Source organism: Phycodurus eques, chromosome 13 (genome assembly GCF_024500275.1).
Source record: "Phycodurus eques isolate BA_2022a chromosome 13, UOR_Pequ_1.1, whole genome shotgun sequence".
Classification (NCBI taxonomy): domain Eukaryota; kingdom Metazoa; phylum Chordata; class Actinopteri; order Syngnathiformes; family Syngnathidae; genus Phycodurus; species Phycodurus eques.
This window is the reverse complement of record NC_084537.1, coordinates 9,613,354-9,634,471: the sequence shown is the minus strand read 5'-3', so window position 1 is coordinate 9,634,471 and position 21,118 is coordinate 9,613,354. Positions and strand designations below refer to the sequence as shown.

Below are 21,118 nucleotides of genomic sequence, written 5' to 3'. Positions count from 1 at the left end.
TAATGTATTTTATATAATTTTCACACTTGGCAAATTCATCCCGCGTGCGGGATTGGACCTTGTGGTGGGCCGGTTTTGGCCCATGGCCCCACGTTTGATACTCCTGGCTGAAAAGTTCCGTACCAGGCCGATTCACATCATGGGACATACGGTAACATGTCATGCAGAGCTGCAGGGTTAGCCTAGATTAGCCTTTGCTTCTGACTACTGGATGTATGAGAATATTCAGCGAAGTCAACATGGGGCTGTGGAGTACAGTGGTGCATTGAGATATGAGTTTAATTTGTTCCGTGACCATGCTGTAATCTATTAAAAAAAAACAATAATAATAAAATAAATAAATCTCATTTGCGAAAATTCCATTTCATTGATTTATTTATTTTTAGAAAGCAGCTTCTCTCTTTTCTATACATTCAGAGCTACAATTGTAAAACGCAAAAAAACTTACTGGTCCACGTGGTCCTCCCACAGATCTGCTGCCCAGGTTCCCCAAATATGAGGGGGTAAAATCTGTCCCAACATTCATCATTCGAACTGGGTCTGCAGGCCGCAGTGGAGTCTTGTTTACCTGAAATGGAACAGACAATATTTTTAAGGTCTTTAAACACACTTTTAAACATAATATATTGTGGGAGAGCAAGAGCAATGGATAGCATAAAAATATTGTACAAACTGTATAAAAAATTTTGTAAGAACTGTTGTGTTGTAACAACACAAAACAATTCTGTCTCTGAACTCTTCAGGCAGTTCCTTTGACCTCATGATTCTCATTTGCTCTGACATGCACTGTGAGCTGTAAGGTCTTATATAGACAGATGTGTGGCTTTCCTAACCAAGTCCGATCAGTATAATCAAACACAGCTGGGCTCCAATGAAGGTGTAGAACCATCTCAAGGATGATCAGAAGAAATGGACAACACCCAAGTTAAATATATGAGTGTCACAACAAAGGGTCTGAATACTTATGGCTGTGTGATATTTTAGTTTTTTTTAAATAAATCTGCAAAAAATTCAACACTTCCATTTTTTTCTGTCAATATGGGGTGTTGTGTGTACATTAATGAGGAAAAAAATTAACTAAAATGATCTTAGCAAATGGCTGCTATATAAAGAGTGAAACATGTAAGTGGGTCTGAATACTTTCCATACCCATTGTAAATCCTTACCACACATCATAAATGTGAACATATGACACATACCAAGTGTTAAAGCGATTATGTTCCATACTAGTGGGCCAACTTTAATCCCCTCACACAATCAGAGCAAACCTGATTAACTAAATAACTGACAGGTTTTACACGATCAGAATTTTTGGGGCTGATCACAGATCAGCGAGTTTAAAATAAAACAATAACCGATCACCGATCCGATCACAAGATGGAGAAATGTGACTATTTAAATGACTTGTTCATTTACTGTATATACTCGTGTACTGTATACTGAGTATCTTCAATAATATTCTCGTCAGGTCATGTATTTTAATCAGTCAGGTCAAACCAACATTACATGACAGAAATACTGGGTGCTAACTTATTGTAATTAAAGTACTGCGATTGGCTGGCGACCAGTTCAGGGTGTACCCCGCCTCTCGCCCGCCGATAGCTGGGATAGGCTTCAGCACGCCTGCGACCCCAGTGAGGATAAGCCGAACGGAAGACGAATGAATGAATGAATATTGTAATTTAATTACTCCACACACACCGAAATTTTAGAGCATGATTCGACAGAACGGCGGCATGTTTACGTACAACAGACAAATTCCTTGTGTGTTTTTTGGACATACTTGGCAAAATAAAGATGATTCTGATTCTGAACAGTTAGTGCTAGCACTAGCTTGCTAGGCTACATAACATTTTGTTGGCTGCTTGTGAGCCGTGTCGTATTAAAAGTACGTGAACATACCTCAAGCAATCCTTGAATGAACGTCATCTCCCAAGCAGCGGTGACTATCACCACCACACGTTTTTTCTTTTTTGACCAACACAATAGATGCGCGATCCATTGTTGTTGTCGTGGCCATGGTAACAAGTGTATCCGGTCGCGTTTGAGTTGACAAGATTAAGCAGAGTGATCGTAAAAGACGGGTTGCGGTGGTATCGGAATATAAGATTTTATTGCAAAAACAAATTTGTCTTGTAGTCTGAACCACGCGTTACGTGTTGTCTGTCCCATACCGCTGACATTTTTTTTTTTTTAAACAACTATTGGCGGTCAGATATTTTCAGTACTATGTCAAAAGACACGCGACAAGGAAGATACCGATCAAGCCGATCAGATCACTGTCAAGTCTAATGACTGAATGTCAGGTTGTTGATTACGCTTGGTCAGGCATACACAGCCAATTGAAGGTCATCCTGTGTAGTGCAGAATAAATTGCAATGTACCCACCTTGTCCAGAACCACGTCGTTGATAACAGGCAAGCCTTCGGGTTTGTTCAAGCTGGCACTGATGAACTGGAAGCCCAGTAGGAACGTTCGGTCGTAGCGTTTTTTCTCTTCGGGGTTTATTGGCTTCCATTGTTCTGGGAGATGATCAAGACAGATTTAATGGGACGAGGGGGAAATTCTAGTGCAATAAGTGTTCCGTGTCTGTCGCCACAGAGACAAGTACAAAAAGAAGAGTGCAAAAAAAAAAAAAAAAAAGGCCAAGTCTGAATTTTCTGATTCTAATTAAAACAGATCAAAGATAACATGTTACGACAAGATGCTGCCCCCTGTATTTACTTCATTTGTTTTACGGCCGCCATTTTGTACTGTACTACCACGGATACGCGTGGTAGTACAGTTGCTTCCAAGTCCTATAGTTTAACATGAATCACGGATGCAGGCAGCTGTCTCCTTCGAGACAATCTCCGCAGAACGAGGCATACGATTGCCATGCCTGAAGAGCTGCACGGATGTTGATGACCACAACCACGGCAGAATGAATGGGAGAATTTTATGTAAGATTCATTCAACACATCGTGGCAGATGATTGACGAGAGCTAGCCCACTACCGCTAACTAGCAGCTAAGCTAACTAGCTGCGTTAGTAGAAGCAGATGTTGCCAGCCAGCGTGGATTTATACCAGTGCAAAATAGACCACGGCCACGATGCAGCGAGGGATGTTGGTTAAAGTAAGCTATTTTAAAAACTAAACTAAAAAAAGTATTTTGGCAACAGCTTTTTCCAGAGGGAAAAGCAGTTGCTAAAACGTGCCAAAATGCGTCATGCGCCTTTGCTGGTGTTCTGCAACCCCCCCCCCCCCTAAAAAAAACTGCGACTCGGTCTTAAGGAGGGGGCTATAGATAGAGTTAAAATGATCAAACTAGAAGTTTCATTTGTTGGACAACAACCTACCTTTATTTCTAAATAGTACAACGAGTAACTATTCAACTGTGATTCACTAGTCATTTGTTACCGTCAATGAGAATAGCAACTGGGGATTTAGACGGCGATTCTGAGCTCGAGTATGTAGCAACACTACTAAATTACCTGCAAATACTCAGCACTGCAAGAGAGGCATGCGTCAACTACATTGTACATTACAATGTACACAACAACAATTGAACATTTCATGGTTGTCCTACCAGATATTTGGATTGTGTTTTTAATGTATTTTTATTTATTTTATCCATGTAATTGTTTTTCTGTGCAAAAAGTTTGGATAAATGAACAAAATCTCAGAGTAAACTACCATAAATTGAATGTAATTTTAAGGACAAATACTACATCGGGATATAAAATTACCTATACCAGGCAACACAATTGTGTCCATATCACACAGCACTATTCATGAGCAGCTACACATTCATGGGTCCATGTGAACAATTTCTTTAAAAAGGCCTTAAAAATGCAGAATATAGTGTGAAGTGTGCGTTTAGTAATTACATCTCATTGCAACATTTTAAACATTGAGGAGCAAATGAAGTACGAATCCATAAACTAAATCTGGTCTCTCTCAACCTTTGAACCAAGGCACATATTTTACACAGCCAAACAAATATAAAATACAGAAATAATCATCTTGTCTCAATTTAATCACAAATTCACTTAGTGGTCGTGTTTAGTTAAACATAAAGCTATTATTCTGTGGTATGTATGGGCAAGAGGTGGATACACAGGCCAAATGCCACTTCTGTCATCTAGAGGAAGAGCATTTAATTGTTCTACCAGTCACTACCTCAATGGCATAAATAGACGAGCAAGGACATATTTGTAGTAAATTAATAATATTTTCAGATCAATTGCGTGAAATTGGACAATTTCGCACAGCACAGGTAAGCACTACTCTCTGCCAGTACAGCACAGTCATAATCTACCTTCTTTGTAATGGTATTTCTTGTCAGTGGAATCAGATTTGGATTCCGGTTCAGCGTTCTGCTTGTCCTCTTTCTCCTCCCAGGTCTCATCTGCCACCTCAGCAGGAGGTTCAGATGGAGCAACAGGGACAGTATCTGGCTGAGTGGACGAGGGCCCCGAGGCAGGCTTGGCGTCCTGTTCCTGGAGTGAACAAAACAAGGACCAGACAATAACAAGGTTTGTCTTCCAGAGAACGCAGTGTTTTAAAACAAAGCGACCCCAAAAATATATAAATTATGTATGTGCAGTCTGTGTTTTTGTGATCTTTGTTTTTGTTCTATGTTTTGTTCTCTGTCTTGCTAATACAAACCTCTGTGAAGGCATCTAGGAGGTCTCCAATAGCCTCCTTCTTGTTTATTTCCTTCATGTTCCTCCTCTTCTTTGGCACAGACGTAGCAGCTTCAAGAGGAGGACGACAATGTGCAATTAAGTGTTTGATGCACACAGTGTTCCTCCACTACATTGCGGGTCATCGTTCGCAACCCAGCTAATTCACAGATTTGTAAGCGATCTTTTTTATAGCTATTTACAGTACATAGGGACGTCCGTGTTTAATTTTTTTTTTCTAATTCTTCCAAAAATGCAAATCTAGAATCAGGCACCTTCAGGCAGTGGTGAGGACTACTGGAAGAAATGCAGCGCAATTGAGAGCAAGAAGTAGAGGCAGAGCAGGTCCCCAACTGAGCTTCAGTAATGGTCATTATTATATTTATGCCTGTGAGTTATGTCATAAATTGTTTCTATGCGTTACTGCTTCATGTGTGTTTAAGTAGCATTTGTTAAAAGGTTTTTAATTACAGCAACATTTATTCTAACTTCCATTAGCCCTTCTATGGTGTTTCACATTATATATTAGCATTAAGCTAGCAGACTTTTGTTAGACGAAATATAGAGTTCCCTCCTATGCGAAGAAATGTGCAAGCAAAAGAGTGGTAAAAGGTGCAAAGGAATACTTTAAGAATGTGTTCGAATAAGTTTAAAGGGTGTGGGAAGAATACAACTTCTTAAATGTTTTTAAATTGTCTCTATATCGCAGATAATCATTTATGGTGGGTTTGGGACACCTGCAATAATCAGGGGTTCATTGTCTATTTAGATGAGGTCATATATAAACTTACCTTGCATAGCAGATTCCTCTGTAGGAGAGTTTACAGAGACAGGAGGAACTTCCTCACTTTTTGCCACCTTCACCACTTGCTGTTTTTTATCTTCCACCACCAACTCCTTCTCTACCTCTACCTCCTCCACAACTGGCACTGCAGTTTTAGACACAGGTGTGGATTCCTGAAATTGAGAAGCATCTGGCTGGTCACAAGTTGTAGTGTCTTCCTCACAGAGTTCCTCCACATCCTGAGGAAGGCCGTTTGAGAGAGGAGGCTCTGCTGGTTCTGGCGGTGTGGACTGCGGTTCGGGCTTGGGAGTAGCATTCTGGGTCGGTGAAGCAGCGGGTTCCTGCACCAAGACTGGAGGCTGAGGCGCTTCAGTTGCCATCTTTTTAGAAATTTCCTCTGTTTCCGTAACAACAGGGGGTAGTACTTCTGCAACTTCAGCAACAGGCTCTACTGTGGCGATTGCCATGGGCTCTTCCTTTTCTTCCACCACCCGCATTACCTCAACTTGTTGATTTTCTAGCGTCTTCTCGCACAAAGCCGAGGGAGCCTGCGGTTCCTCTTCTTGTGCCGTCGAAGGCGAGGGGCAGACTGGAGAGTCTACCGTGTCACCAACGTTAGTGTCGACTTCATCAACTTCCACCACGGAGGCTGCTGTAGTGGGAGGGAGGAGAGCGGGAGCTGGCTGTTCCTCTATCAGTTGGGTCGGCACCTCAGGAGCCAGGTCAGGAGCTACGGGTTCCAATTCTGCGGCTGGCAAGTTCTGGTTGTCTGCTTCCTGTGCGGCCTCACATACAGGCTCGGTGTTTGCAGTGGGAGGTGGTGGAGGGGTCTCAACACTGCCAACATGCTCTACGTTGTCATCTGGGTAGAGGGGAAAACAAAAGGGAGATCATTGACTAAAACCACGTTGCATTACGCATTATCCAGAATTCAGAAAAGGCACACACCTCGTCTCGTGACTGTCGTAACAGGCGGAATGACTTCACCGTTAGTCTGTGCTGGTCCGGCTTCTGTGATGTTGGCCTACCATCACACACAGTTAACATTTAATTACTCAGAAGAAGAGAGAGTTCATTACAAAATTAAATTCATGCAAAATTCAAGCAGTTTTTTTTTTTTTTTTTATAAATAAATCAGAAAGACCATCAAAAAGTCATTTTTGAAGCTCTTTGGATAAAAAGAAAAACAATCCCACTATTAGAGTGTATGCTTTTCTTTGGAGGGGGGAAAATGTTTTATACTTTTTTTTTTCCAAACAGTGAGATTTTTAATTAACCAGTGTTTATTACATGCTTATCATAGGAACCTATTTTACTTCACTAGTTTAGTTCACTGATTCCCAACTGCTTTATTAGCCACATATCAATCAAGATAGAACACACTGAAACACACCTACCTTTTCTGTCGAACATAACTACAACTATTTGCTGAAAAACACACCTGTTCACGCTTGTATTTTTTGTGCTTTTTCTGTAACACTAAGATGCTGCTGAAACACCCTGCTACTTCTAAGGCACCATGTTAGTGGAGGAGTAGCTAGCGTTAGCCACTGGCTGACAGCTGATGCAAGATCCCACGGTGGTAAATTTCATGATCATGAAGTTAAGGTCCGGAACCCTATTGGCAGTAGTGGAAGTTCACAGCTGATCAACCGGTAATAAGTTGTTGTTGCATTTCTCTATGTATTTAAAATATGCGTAATTATGTATTACCGAGTCAAAAACGCAATAAAATGGCTAATAGGAAAGTAGTAATTTTTGTTGACATACACGCCAGTATACTCTGACTACTGGTGCAGTGTTTTTCAAAATTACATCTGTAAGAAATTTATTTTTAAGGGAAATGTAAGATGAGATTTAAATGATATATTAAAGTGGCTGTGGATCATAGTTTGGGGTATATTTAGGGTTTAAACTACCAATATGGATATGTATAACCATTTTTGGGGGGGCCAATAGCAACCTTTAAAAAACCCTTTGCCCCACGATCCACATTCATTAACAGCTATGTAGTACTACCATTAATGTCTCAGAGCTTGTTTGATACTTACCTGTGGGGGAGTTGGTGTAGAGGTGGACCTTCCACCAGACATGATCTCCTCCGTGATATCTCGTCCACCCCGGTTGGGGTCTCGTATTCTGATCTATTGTTAGGAAAGGGCAAAGGATTGGTTAGATATACCCCTCATTAAAAGTATGTAAACATCCTGCCCCTAGTGATTAAAAGCAACTGACCAGTGTAAAAAAATAAAAAAATAAATAAGGAACTTTTGTTATTTTGAGGTCAAAGGGGAAAGTTCCACATTGAACAGACAATACACTTTTTCTCCATTCAGTTAGTGACCTCAGACAAGAGGTCCGCTGCTCTTTTGTTGGGACACACTACCGGTTTACGCTCCCTCTTTGGTGGGCCTTGTGGTGGTGCTGGTGGCTGCTGAGGAGAGGGGGCTGGTTGCTGTTGCTGGGCAGGGTTGATCATGACCTGTGCGGTCTGGACAGATGGAGAGTATGGCGGCTGAGCCGGGTAGTATGCTCCTGCTGCAAATTGGAATTTGACAACAAAAAGAAAAAGGTTAATCAACAAGCAAAATATTTGTTTCCTGTGGTGATGATAGATACGAGTGTATGTTCTTTGTAAGATGAGATCAAATCCTAACACTGGTAAAAAGTCATTGTAGTTGTCAATTGCTTATTGAAGGTTATAGTAATATTCCAAATTGCTAAAGGAAAAAAAGAGAATAGGATTCCATGACCTCAACAAGCGGTTTCTAAAATGAGGTCCACACAAATTGGGCCACGGTTGGTCCTTTGTGATCAAAGCCAGCAAAGGCCGGATAATGGATCTCTGTAAAAGATAATCTTGTAGTGTGGGGTGTGTAAGATTATGGATAGACCGATTACACAGAGTTACAAAAATTTCTTTTTTTGTAAATTGTCTGGGTTTTTTTGCATCACTGATTCCGACAATGACATCAGTCCGTTTCTCTTGTTCGGGTCGTGTTTTCACGCCAAGTTGTTGAGTTTATTAATCAAATGTTCCAAACTTTGTTTACTGTAAATTGAATAGGAGACACTGATACTCACTGTATATTGAATGTTACGGCGTTATTGCTCAAAATTCAGGTCATGAACCTCCATTTATTTGAATCTCTAAAGCAAAAATACACTATTGCCAATAGTATTCGCTCACCTGCCTTGACTCACATATGATCTGAAGTGACAATCCCTTCTCAATCAATTGGATTTAATATGACATCAGTCCACCTTTTACACCTATAACAGCTTTAACTCTCCTGAAAGGTTCAGGAGTGTGTGTAGGGAATGTTCTGACCAGTCTTCCAGAGGCACATTTGAGAGGTCATGTTGAGAGGTGATGTTGACGCCTGGCTCTCAGTCTGCACTTTAATTCATCCCGAAGGTGTTCTATTAGGTTTGTATCAGGACTCTGTGCAGGCCAGTCAAGTTCATCCACACCAAACTCTCTGTTCCATGTCTTTGTGGCCCTTGCTTTGTGCGTAGCCATTTTGGAACAGAAGGGGGCCATCACCAAACTTCCCACAAAGTTGGGAGCAATGAATTGTCCAAAAGCTCTTGGTATGCTGAATCCTTCAGTTTCTTTCACTCAAACTAAGGAGCCAATATTTTGGACAATCCCATGCCCCCAACTTTGCAGGAACAGTTTTTCCATTTCTAACATGGCTGTGCACCAGTGCACAAAGCAAGGTCCATAAAAACATGGTCTATAAAAGCTTGGTGTGGATGAACTTGACTGGCCTGCACAGTCTTTCCCTCAACCCGATAGAACACTTTTGGAACGAATTGGAGCAGAGAGTGAGAGCCAGGCCTTCTCGTCCATCTTAAGTGTGTGACCTCACAAATGCTCAAAAATTCCCATTAACACACTCCTAAAGCTTGTGGACAGCCTTCCCAGATTAGTTGAAGCTGTTATAGCTGCAAAGGGTGGACTGACATCATACTGAACCTTATGGATTAGGAATGGGATGTCACTTAAGTTTATATGTAAGTCAAGCTAAGTGAGCGAAAACGTTTGGCAATACAGTGTACCTGTACTTGTAAACAAAAACGTGGCCATAGTCCAAAAACCTGACTCGACCTGATTGAGCAAAACCAAAGTGATATTTGGATTCAGCACATCAAAATTGTCCTAAATCAGTTAAAAAATCTTTGACAAATTTGTCGTTGACCAGTGTTATCGGCCGGGGTGATTATTGCCGCCGATATTGAACATTTTGATGCATATCGGCACCCGCTTCGTTTTTTGTTTATTTCCCCGACGCCCCCCCCCCAAAAAAAGATCAGATGGCCGATAAGAGACCAATTTAAAACTGGGGATGTTTTAGGGAATTAGTTATTTATGTAAATTTTTTGTTAACTATATAAGAGATGCTGCCGACCCTGGGAACTCCCTACCCCTTTTGTTTTTGGTTGAACTTAAAACAAAGATAAGTGAATGATTAACATTTCAGTTGTATTGAAATTTCGGAAGACTATTTACTGCAGAAAACTTTAGAAAACTGTTTGTTTAAGTTATCATTTAGCTTTAAGACATGCTGCTGAGCCTGGGAGCTCCCTGCACTTTTTGTTACAATTTTAAAACAATATATTGTCCAACGAGCGGGACGGTTAAAGACTGGTTAGCACTTCTGCCTCACAGTTCCGGGGAACGGGGGTTAAAATCCCGCCCCCGGCTGTGTAGAGTTTGCATGTTCTCCCCGTCCCTGCGTGGGTTTTCTCCGGGTACTCCGGTTTCCTCCCACATCCCACAAACATGCAGGGTAGGTATGAATGTGAGTGCGAATTGTTGTTTGTTTATATGTGCCCTCCGATTGGCTGGCGACCAGTTCAGGGTGTACCCCGCCTCTTGCCCGGAGATAGCATGCCCGCGACCCTAGTAAGGAAAGACGGAAAGGAAGATGAATGAATGAATATTGTCCAAGGTTTAAAAAAATACATTAAAAAAAGTGAAAAGCTGTGTACCGAAAATGCTTAAAAGCAGTTAAGCGACGTTTAGAGTTGGAGTTTGTATTATTCAAAACTTTGACCAATATTTTTCCTTTTGCTGCAAATGAATATCAGCTCCAAATATCGGTTATCGGCCTCTTCAACAATTAATAATCAGTATCGGCCCTGAAAAAAAAACATAACTAAAGAGTGACTTTTACTCCTTGGTCTGCTTGGAAAATGGTCAGGCCGACAATTGTAAATGTTAAGCGGGATGCACAAAATAATTGGGCCAAATTTGAGAATATTCCCTCCCTTGTGTTTAATGTCAGCAAAGGCCCATCGTGGCTGATCATGTTCACATCTTTCTTTCCAGCACCTACATCCATATTTTTGGGAGGGAAGCGGCAAAGACTATTTCAAAGCTCAATAACTTACTCCATGTGTTTTCAAGAGATTTGGGTGAAAACAATGGCAGAAATTAGATGCTTATCTACCTAAAGAAACACACCGTTTGTCGATTACAAAACCTTGTTTGTGTGGTGAACGCAGAGTTAGGCTGAGACACTCTGTGATTGTGATGTAACAGGACTTTTAGCTAATTAAACAGGGAAACGTCCTTCAACAATCAGGCAAAATTTGAGCATCTACTCTCAAGTCAGCAAAGACGATTATCTTGAACAATTATTCTGCGGGGCGGCACAGTGGACGACTGGTTAGCACGTCTGCCTCACAGTTCTGAGGGCAAAGGTTTAAGTCCGGTCTCTCCTGTGTGGAGTTTGCATGTTCTTCCCGTGCCTGCGTGGGTTTTCTCCGGGTACTTCGGTTTCCTCCCACATTCCAAAATCATGCATGGTAGGTTAATTAAAGACTCGCCCGTAGGTTTGAATGTGAGTGCGAATGGTTGTTTATTTATATGTCCCCTGTGATTAGCTGGCGACCGGCTCAGGGTGCTCACCGCCTCTCGCCCAGAGTCACCTGGGACAGGCTCGAGCACGCCCGTGACCCTAGTGAGGATACGCGGTACGGAAGATGAATGAATTATCCCGGAGTGTTTTTGTTTCGTTTTCCCCCTAATCGACTCAGAATTTTTTATTTTATTATTTTTTTTAAACGAGCTGAACAGTTCAGGTGGTGATCAGTTGACAGCTCCGCCCCTCTTTTCACCCGAGTGTCCATAAAGTCGATCATCAAACTGCGACACAGGGTGTCCTGGTGCCAAGTGCACGTGGACACCATTATGCTTGAGCAAGGGGTTCGTTATGGACAATCCGTGATGAGCACAGAAGTCCAATAACAGAACACCGCTCGGGTTCTGATCGGGGAGGGCCAGGTCTCACTGTCATTGCCCACGTGAGCATTGAAGTGGGAGGGCTCTCCAGCACCCCCTCCAAGGTACTCCAAAAAGGGCGGGTCCTCTGAACTGCTGTTTGGTGCAGAGGTACAAACAACAGTCGGGATCCACCCCCCCACCTGAAGGCGGAGGGAAGCTACCCTCTCGTGCACCGGGGGTGAACCTCAACGTACAGGCCATGAAAAAGACTTCCGGACTGCTTCGAGGAAATTCTGATCCACCATCCGGCGTCTCAGGAGAGGAAAGCAGTGCACCACCAACGCTGTGTATAGTGGGGACGGGGCGCTGCTGACCTTGACCCGGGACGTTGTGAGTCGGTGGGGAGAATACTTCGAAGACCTCCTCAATTCCACCGACACGCCTTCCCATGAGGAAGCAGAGTCTGGGTTCTCTGAGGCGGGCTCTTCTATCTCTGGGGTTGAGGTCACAGAGGTGGTTAAAAAGCTCCTCGGTGGCAAGGCCCTGGGGGTGGATGAGATTCGCCCGGAGTTCCTAAAGGCTCTGAATGTTGTGGGGCTGTCCTGGTTGACACGCCTCTGCAATATCGCGTGGACATCAGGGACAGTGCCTCTGAATTGGCAGACTGGGGTGGTGGTCCAACTACAGGGGGATCACACTCCCTGGTAAGGTCTATTCAGGGGTGCTGGAGAGGAGGGTCCGTCGGGAAGTCGAATCTCAGATTCAGGAGGAGCAGTGTGGTTTTCGTCCTGGCCGTGGAACAGCTCTACACCTTCGGCAGGGTCCTCGAGGGTGCATGGGAGTTCGCCCAACCAGTCTACAAGTGTTTTGTGGACATGGAGAAGGCGTTCGACCGTGTCCCTTGGGGAGTCCTGCTTCGGGAGTATGGGGTACCGAACCCCTTGATACGGGCTGTTCGGTCCCTGTATGACCGGAGTCAGAGTTTGGTACGCATAACTGGCAGTAAGTCGGACTCCTTCCCGGTGAGGGTTGGACTCCGCCAAGGCTGCCCTTTGTCACCGATTCTGTTCATAACTTTTATGGACAGAATTTCAAGGCGCAGCCGAGGCGTAGAATGGGTCCGGTTTGGTGGCCTCAGTATTGCATCTCTGCTTTTTGCAGATAATGTGGTTCTGTTGGCTTCATCAAGCCGTGATCTCCGACTCTCACTGGAGCAGTTCGCAGCAGAGTGTGAAGCGGCTGGGATGAGAATCAGCACCTCCAAATTTGAGACCATGGTCCACAGTCGGAAATGGGTGGCGTGCCCTCTCCAGGTCGGGGATGAGATCCTGCCCCAAGTGGAGGAGTTCAATTATTTTGGGGTCTAGTTCACAAGCGAGGGAAGAATGGAACGGGAGATCAACAGGCGGATCGGTGCAGCGTCTGCAGTGATGCGGACTTTGTATCGGTCCGTTGTGGTAAAGAAGGAGCTAAGTCGAAAGGCGAAGCTCTCAAATTTACCGGTCGATCTACGTTCCTACCCTCACCTACGGTCACGAGCTGTGGGTCGTGACCGAAAGAACAAGATGCCGGATACAAGCGGCGGAAATGAGTTTCCTCTGCAGGGTGTCCGGGCTCTCCATTAGAGATAGGGTGAGAAGCTCGGTCATCCGGGAGGATCTCAGAGTAAAGTCGCTGCTCCTCCACATCGAGGGGAGCCAGATGAGGTGGCTGTGGCATCTGATTCGGATGCCTCCCAGACGCCTCCCTGGTGAGGTGTTCTGGGCACGTCCCACCGGGAGTAGACCCCGGGGACGACCCAGGACACGCTGAAGAGACTATGTCTTTCGGCTGGCCTGGGAACGCCTCGGGATCCGCCCGGAAGAGTTGGATGAAGTGGCTGGGGAGAGGGAAGTCTGGGCGTCCCTGCTAAAGCTACTGCCCCCGCGACCTGACCTCGGATAAGCGGTAGAAAATGGATGGATGGATGGAGCTGAACAGCAAAATTCACACCAGGTGTTTTAATCGTGAATGGACTAATGTCCTCGTTCAGAATTATTTAAATAATCCCCTTCATCATGCTGTTGACATTTTTACATCATGAGATCAAGACGACATAATTGATCAACAGTAACATCGTCAAATAGGATGCTCTCAGAAGGCAGTGGCCACTGATCATCATCGGGTTGTAACAGAAAAACAGAGACTGGAAAATTCACAGAAAGGCATAATTTTATTGGTCGATTATGGGTAAAACACCTGTTGTGAATTTTGCTGTTCAGCTCCTTGCTTGAGAACAGCAAAACGTACTAAAACATTGAACAACAGTTGGACATGCGTATTTCAAAAGTTTAGTCTTACTAAGCTCACCTGTTAAGTTAGTACATTTTAGGCTCATCTTGGAAATTTCCAACAGCACAACATCCCTTACTTTAATAATAAGTAAGTGTATATTTTAACAACACTTCTTGTGACCAGTAGCAGTGTGCATGCAGGTCCATTAAAAAGTGATCCACAATGACAACAGTAGAGACAAGAGGAGCCACTTAAGCCGGCCAACACGCACGCACGCACACTACTCACCGGGGTAGCGCTGGGAGGTGAGAGGAGCACCGTGGAGAGAGAGACGGCCGTTCTCTCGGCCGCCGCCTCTCCCCCCACCACCCCGCCTCTCCCTCGCAGCAAGAGAGGGCTCTGAACCAACGCGGCAAAAGGAGGAGGGAGGAGCGAGGGATGGGAGAGGAAGGAAGGAAGGTAGGAAGGAAAGAGGACAGGAAGAGACAGATGCAGAATGAGTTATTGAGAGGATTCAGAGGAAGCGGGTGTTAAAAAGGCCCCATGAAATTAATTGTTCTTGCCTGTCAGTATTGGCTGTCCTTTTATAGTGAAGTGTATTGGAACTTCTTTCAAATCATATTTTAGATTCTTTTATTACTTATTCAAAACCTAGTTGTTTCAAGTGTTTCTGCATTTCCTAGTTTTACAGCTTTTCGGACCGCTGGAAGAAATTTCAGGACAGACTTAAAATGCACTAAAACCTTTACAGGCAAAATGTAACCTCTTTTGACTGTTAATTTTTTTTTTTTGTACTTTTTGCACAACTTTTTCTCTAACAAGGAGCTGAATGGCAAAATTTACAACAGTCCCCCCAAGACTCTTAACAGTCTCTCTGTAGCTCTGTTACAACCTGCTGATGCTCAGTGGCCACTTCCCTCTGAACATCCTGCCTGAAACCTTGTACAGTTAATCATTCATTCATTCATTCATCTTCCGTTCCGCTTATCCTCACAAGGATCGCGGGCGTGCTGGAGCCTATCCCAGCAATTTTCAGGCGAGAGGCGGGGTACACCCTCAACTGGTCACCAGCCAATCGCAGGGCACATATAAAAAAAACAACCATTCGCACACACATTCACACCTAAGGGCAATTTAGAGTTCTCAATCAACCTACCATGCATGTTTTTTGGGGGATGCGGGAGGAACCCAGAGTGCCCGGAGAAAACCCACGCAGGCACGGGGGAGAACATGCAAACTCCACACTGGCGGGGCCGGGATTTGAACCCAGTCCTCAGAACTGTGAGGGAGATGTGCTAACCAGTCGTCCAGCGTGCCGCCCTGACAAGTACAATCTATCCAAAATGTTACCGAGTAAATGTCGTGCATTACTACTACCCACCTATGTAAGTGTTGAGCAAAAAAATACGTGTACATGAAAGTAATGTCTTGGTCTCATGATGTCAAAATATGACCAGCATGCTAACAGAACCTGGATATGTATTGGTCCATTCATGGATCAAACACCTGCTGTTAGCCCTGTCACGATAATTACTATATCAACTAATTGTTTGATAAATAAAATGGACACAAGTTTTCTGGACTTGATAAATGGTCATTGTTGTGGTAACCCAGTCTGCGGATCACACAGTGAGCCGACAGAGATTGACGACTGTGTCATTAGCCACTAGCGCTTGACTGTACTGGCTCCATCCAAAACTCCACAGCCTTGCACCATGTGCAGCACGTAGATTCACACAACAGAGACACCTAAGGGAAAGTTACCGCAATTTCTTGTGTATAATGCACACCCCATATATAATACGCACCCCCAAAGTTCACCTCAAAATTCTGGAAAACCTTTCCACCTATGTATAATGCATTTTTACAATGCATGACTTTGCTTCTACCCGTATGATCAAAACAGGATGATCTGAATTTTCAAATAATTATTCTTAAGTAAAGCACTTTATTTGAACACGTAATACTTTATATACTTGCTCTTATTTTGAAATTCACAGCCCTACTTTTATTTAGTAAACGAGAAAACACAGTTGCTCATATGTTTGATTACCCAGGCAGAATTTGTAAGATGGGCACACTTCTTTAAAGAAAAGATGAAGGCGAAACACATTTAAGGCGATGGCGAAACATTTAATTTTATTTAAATGGGATTCAAAATAAAATGTCAATCATTTCAGAAAAGCATTATCATTAAACATAACCATAGAGAAAATGATGGTTGTTGTTCGGTCATCAGTCATATTTAAAAAAATTAAATACAATTTCACAAATTCTGCCAGGGTATGTAAACTTATGACCACATAAGCACTTATGAGGGTATGTAAACTTATGAATGCCCTCGCTCCCTCCGATAGGCGGAAGTGTTGCTGTCTTTGTTGAGAGGACAGACTACATATATACAGTGCCACCAGAAAGTATTCACACCCTCTCTCGTTTTCCATATTTTGCAATGTTACAGACTTATTCTAAAGCTGATTTGAGTATAGTTTTCTTTTATTAAAAAAAAAAAAATAAAATAAAACTCCTTTAAATATCCCATAATGACAAAGTAATCATTTTCAGACATTTGTGAAAAAATTTTTTTTTTTAATTAAATAGTGAAAGCAGGGAGCAGGTTGAGGGAGTGTTAGAAAGGTGGAGGCATGCACTGGAAAGGAGAGGAATGAAGATTAGTCGAAGTAAGACTAAGAGGGGTGGAGGGGGAAGAGTGGGACTATAGGGAGACGAGATATCAAGGATGGAGAACTTTAAATACTTGGGGTCAACAGTCCAGAGCAATGGTGAGTGTGGTAAAGAAGTGAAGAAATGGATCTAAGCATGTTGGAAAGCGTGGCGGAAGGTGTCAGGTGTGTTGTGTGACAGACGAGTCTCTGCTAGGATGGAGGGCAAAGTTTATAAAACAGTGACCATGATGTACAGATAAGAGAGAGTGGCACTGAAGAGATAAGAGGAAACAGAGTGCGTGGTGGCGGAAATGAGTATGTTGAGGTTCTCTCGAGGAGTGTGCAGGTTGGATAGATTAGAAATGAGCTCAGAGGGACAGCCAAGGTTAGATGTTTTGGAGACAAAGTTAGAGAGCGCAGACTTCGATGGTTCAGACACGTATAGAAGAGAGAGAGTGAGTATATTGGTAGAAGGACGATGAAGATGGAGCTGCTAGACAAGAGAGCTAGAGGAAGACCAAAGGTTGATGGATGTAGTGAAGGAAGAGACATGAGGGCAGTTGGTGTTAGAGAGGAAGATGCAGGAGATAGGCTTACATGGAAAAGGATGACGCACTGTGACAACCCCTAATGGGACAAGCCGAAAGGAAAAGACAAAGCAGAAGACACTGCCAACACAACAAAGGACTTCATCAGGGTGGAAAAGTGGAAGGTCTTAAGGCCTCTTTATACTCCCGCGCTCGCGCGGCCGACAGCACCCGCATTGCATCACGTGACCGAAGTGGGTTGCGCTTGAGTATAATAAAGGCAAACTGCGTGTGGGATAGCCGCGCGAGTATGAAGAAGCCTTTAGACTCGCCAAGTCAATCACCAGACATTAACCCAATAGAGCATGCATTTTACCTCTTGAAGAGGAGACTGACGGGAGACCCCCCCAGAAATGAACAAGAACTGAAAGAGGCTGCAGTAAAGGCCTGGAAAAGCATTTCAAATGAAGAATGCAACAGTCTGGTGAAGTCAATGGGTCGCAGGCTTGATGCAGTTCGTAAGGGTTTTGCCACCAAATATTAAATGTTATCCACTGTAAGTTAATTTACTAATGTATGCAATACTTTTGTTCACTTGAAAACTGGGTGGTTTCAAACAAAAGGTGCTCTGTGCTGAATTAACACATCTAGCTGTTAATACCATGAAATAAAAGGTGGAATTCTGAACTTTTGTCTCATATTCATCTTTTGATCTGAAACCAAAATGTCTTGAGTATGCAACAAAAACAAAGGACTTGACCTTGCCGTTCCAAACATTTTGGAGGGGACTGTACTTCTGTATCTAAAAAAAATTTTAAATTGTGGATATATTTGTGGATTTGAAAAACACCTGTAAATCGTGGCTATATTTGTGGATTTGAAAAAAGTGTAAATAACTTTGAGACATATCTCTCCCCATATTATTCAGCCAGTAGTTAACTACAGCGAACATCACCATATTTGATTGACAGGTGAAGGGCTTGCTTTTAGCAGACCAACCACACAATAGCCAAGTTTACATGCAGACTTTTGTCATTCAGATTGAAGTAATTTTGATTGAAAATCTCTGCTCAACTGTTTACATGTGACGTGATCTATTCCAATCGGGTGTATATATGATGTGCACCACATTTAAACGGAAGAGTCGTGTGACATGCACACTTTGTCGTGAATGTCACGTCATTTATCAAGATGGAGGTCAGTCGTCTGTTCAGCAAAGTAGTTGGAATCGTTCTGATACGTTTTTTTTTTTTTTTTTTTTTTTAATAAAGGTGCCGTATTTTTAGCACACCAATTTTTCCTTGTATTTGGGATATCAGTCTCTATGGTGCTTCAGTAAACGTGAAATATGAATCAAAATCGTCCACGCATTCCTGAGTTCCAGACGTTTTTCTGCCGAGGGGCCTGAAATCAGGTGATTCGAATTTCTTGAGCTTATCTACGTCACGAGCGAAGGGCTCACCCTTCCCTTTCTGCCCCAAGCCAGCGCTGTCAACATCACAAGTGGGTTTTCTCCACGGAGGCAAACAATCAGAGAAAAGGGGGTGGGCTTAGCCAAATATTGACAAAGCGGTTACAAAACTGGGTCAAACAGAAGCAGCCGCCAGAGGGGCCTTGTATAGACACTCGTATAACAAAACCAAGGTGTTTTTTTTTTTTTTTTTTTTTTTATGAAATTGACACTTTTATAGTAAATGTTAGAGGGTCACTCTATGGAGGTTGAAATAGCCAAAATATGGTACCTTGAAATAAAAAAACAAATACAACTTACAGTGGGTACGGAATTTTTCACTATTTGTTATATTGCAGCCATTTGCTAAAATCATTTAAGTTATTTTTTTCCCCTCAATGTACACACAGCACCCCATATTGACAGAAAAAAAACGGAATTGTTGAATTTTTTTCAGATTTATTCAAAAAGAAAAACTGAAATATCACAGCCACAAGTATTCAGATGCTTTGCTGTCACACTCATTTTACTCTGGTGCTGTCCATTTCTTCTGATCATCCTTGAGATGGTTCTACACCTTCACTGGAGTCCAGCTGTGTTTGATTATACTGATTGGACTTGATTAGGAATGCCACACACCGTCTATATAAGACCTTACAGCTCTCAGTGCATGTCAGGGCAAATGAGAATAATGAGGTCAAAGGAACTGCTTGAAGAGCTCAGAGACAGAATTGTCGCAAGGCAGCGATCTGGCCAAGGTTACAAAAAAGTCTGCTGCACCTACAGTTCCTAAGAGCACAGTGGCCTCCATAATCCTTAAATGGAAGACGTTCTGGACGACAAGACCCCTTCCTAGAGCTGGCTGTCTGGCCAAAATTAGCAATCGGGGGAGAAGAGTCTTTGTGAGAGAGGTAAAAAAAGAACCCAAAGATCACTGTGGCTGAGCTCCAGAGATGCAGTCGGGAGATTGGAGAAATTTCTTGAAAGTCAACCATCACTGCAGCCCTCCACACCCTGCAGCCTCTCCTCAGTGCAAGACACATGAAAGCCCGCATGGAGTTTGCGTTAAAAAAAAAAAAAAAAAAAAAAAAAAAAAAAAAAAAACCTGATTGACTCCAAGATGGTGAGAAATAAGATTATCTGGTCTGATGAGAACAAGATAGAACTTTTTGGCCTTAATTCTAAGCAATATGTGTGGAGAAAACCAGTCACTGCTCATCACCTGTCCAATACAGTCCCAACAGTGAAGCGTGGTGGTGGCAGTATCATTCTGTGGGGGTGTTTTTCCAGCTGCAGGGACAGGTTGACTGGTTGCAATCAAAGGAAAGATGAATGCAGCCAAGTCCAGGGATATCCTGGATGAAAATTTTTGTATTGTTTTTGTGTTTTTCGTTCGTCTTTGGCGATATTACACGACTCATTTACACAAGGGGAAACTTGCTAACCCTCAAGGAGGCTACTCCAGACTTTCTTTCACCAACTTTCGCAAATCCGTTCAGTTTTTTCCCCCGAGTTAATCACCGGAGCAGTGACCGCGGTCTTTGGCGCATGGAGATGGAGGTGACGCCACAATGGTGTACGGACTTCACTGAGCTCAGCAAACACTGCAGCCCGCATTTGGAGTCGCTGTTTTTGAACTGTAAGCCATTCTACTCGCCGCGTGAATTTGCATCATTCATTCTGGCTGGCATGTACATTCCGCCTCAAGCTAACACGAACGCCGCACTGCTAACGCTCGCCAAACAAGTAAACGAAATTGAAAAAAACCCGGACTCACCCCTCATTATTCTGGGGGACTTTAACAAAGCTAAACTCAATCACGAACTCCCTAAATACAAGCAGCACATCGACTGTCCTACCAGGGAAAATAACATTTTGGACCACTGCTATACTACGCTATAAAAAGCATACCGTGCCAAACCTCGTGCAGCACTGGGCTCGTCTGATCACTGCTTAATTCACTTAATACCGACAAACAGGCAAGAACTTAAATGCGTGAAGCCTACAGTGAAAAGTGGACCAATGAAGCAAAGATGGAACTTCAAAGCTGTTTAGACTGCACAGACTGGAGTGTCTTTGAAAATTCAGCTGGCAGCCTGGATGAATATACAGACACTGTCACATCCTATATCAGTTTCTGTGAAGGTGTGTGTACCAACAAAGTCTTTTCGCACATTCAACAAAAACAAGCCGTGGATCACTGCCAAACTTAAGCAGCTTTGCATCCACCAATGTTCGCCATCCAACCTGACAGAATTGGAGAGGTTCTGCAAGGAGGAATGGCAGAGGATCCCCAAATCCAGGTGTGAAAAACTTGTTGCATCATTCCCAAAAAGAATCATGGCTGTATTAGCTCAAAAGAGTGCTTCTACTAAATACTGAGCAAAGGGTGTGAATACTTATGGCTGTGTGATATTTCAGTTTTTCTTTTTTAATAAATCTGAAAGAATTTCAACAATTCTGTTTTATTTCTGGCACTATGGGGTGCTATGTGTACATTAATGAGGAAAAAAA

General features: G+C 43.1%; 1 protein-coding gene across 10 annotated transcripts in view; it reads right to left on the bottom strand.

Moving 5' to 3' along the window:
• eif4g1a (eukaryotic translation initiation factor 4 gamma, 1a) overlaps window positions 1-21,118 on the bottom strand; it is a 58,819-nt gene that overhangs the window by 20,946 nt on the left and 16,755 nt on the right. For 6 of the 10 annotated variants that reach the window (XM_061694887.1, XM_061694888.1, XM_061694886.1 and 3 more), the window contains 8 exons: window positions 7,797-7,990; window positions 7,504-7,596; window positions 6,401-6,476; window positions 5,460-6,314; window positions 4,652-4,740; window positions 4,302-4,482; window positions 2,389-2,522; window positions 449-568 (listed from right to left, as the gene is read on the bottom strand). In XM_061694887.1, coding sequence (XP_061550871.1) covers window positions 449-568; window positions 2,389-2,522; window positions 4,302-4,482; window positions 4,652-4,740; window positions 5,460-6,314; window positions 6,401-6,476; window positions 7,504-7,596; window positions 7,797-7,990 — 1,742 coding nt within the window. The remainder of the gene's footprint in view (window positions 1-448; window positions 569-2,388; window positions 2,523-4,301; window positions 4,483-4,651; window positions 4,741-5,459; window positions 6,315-6,400; window positions 6,477-7,503; window positions 7,597-7,796; window positions 7,991-21,118) is intronic. The other 4 variants (XM_061694892.1, XM_061694895.1, XM_061694893.1 and 1 more) reach the window with 1 other exon arrangement.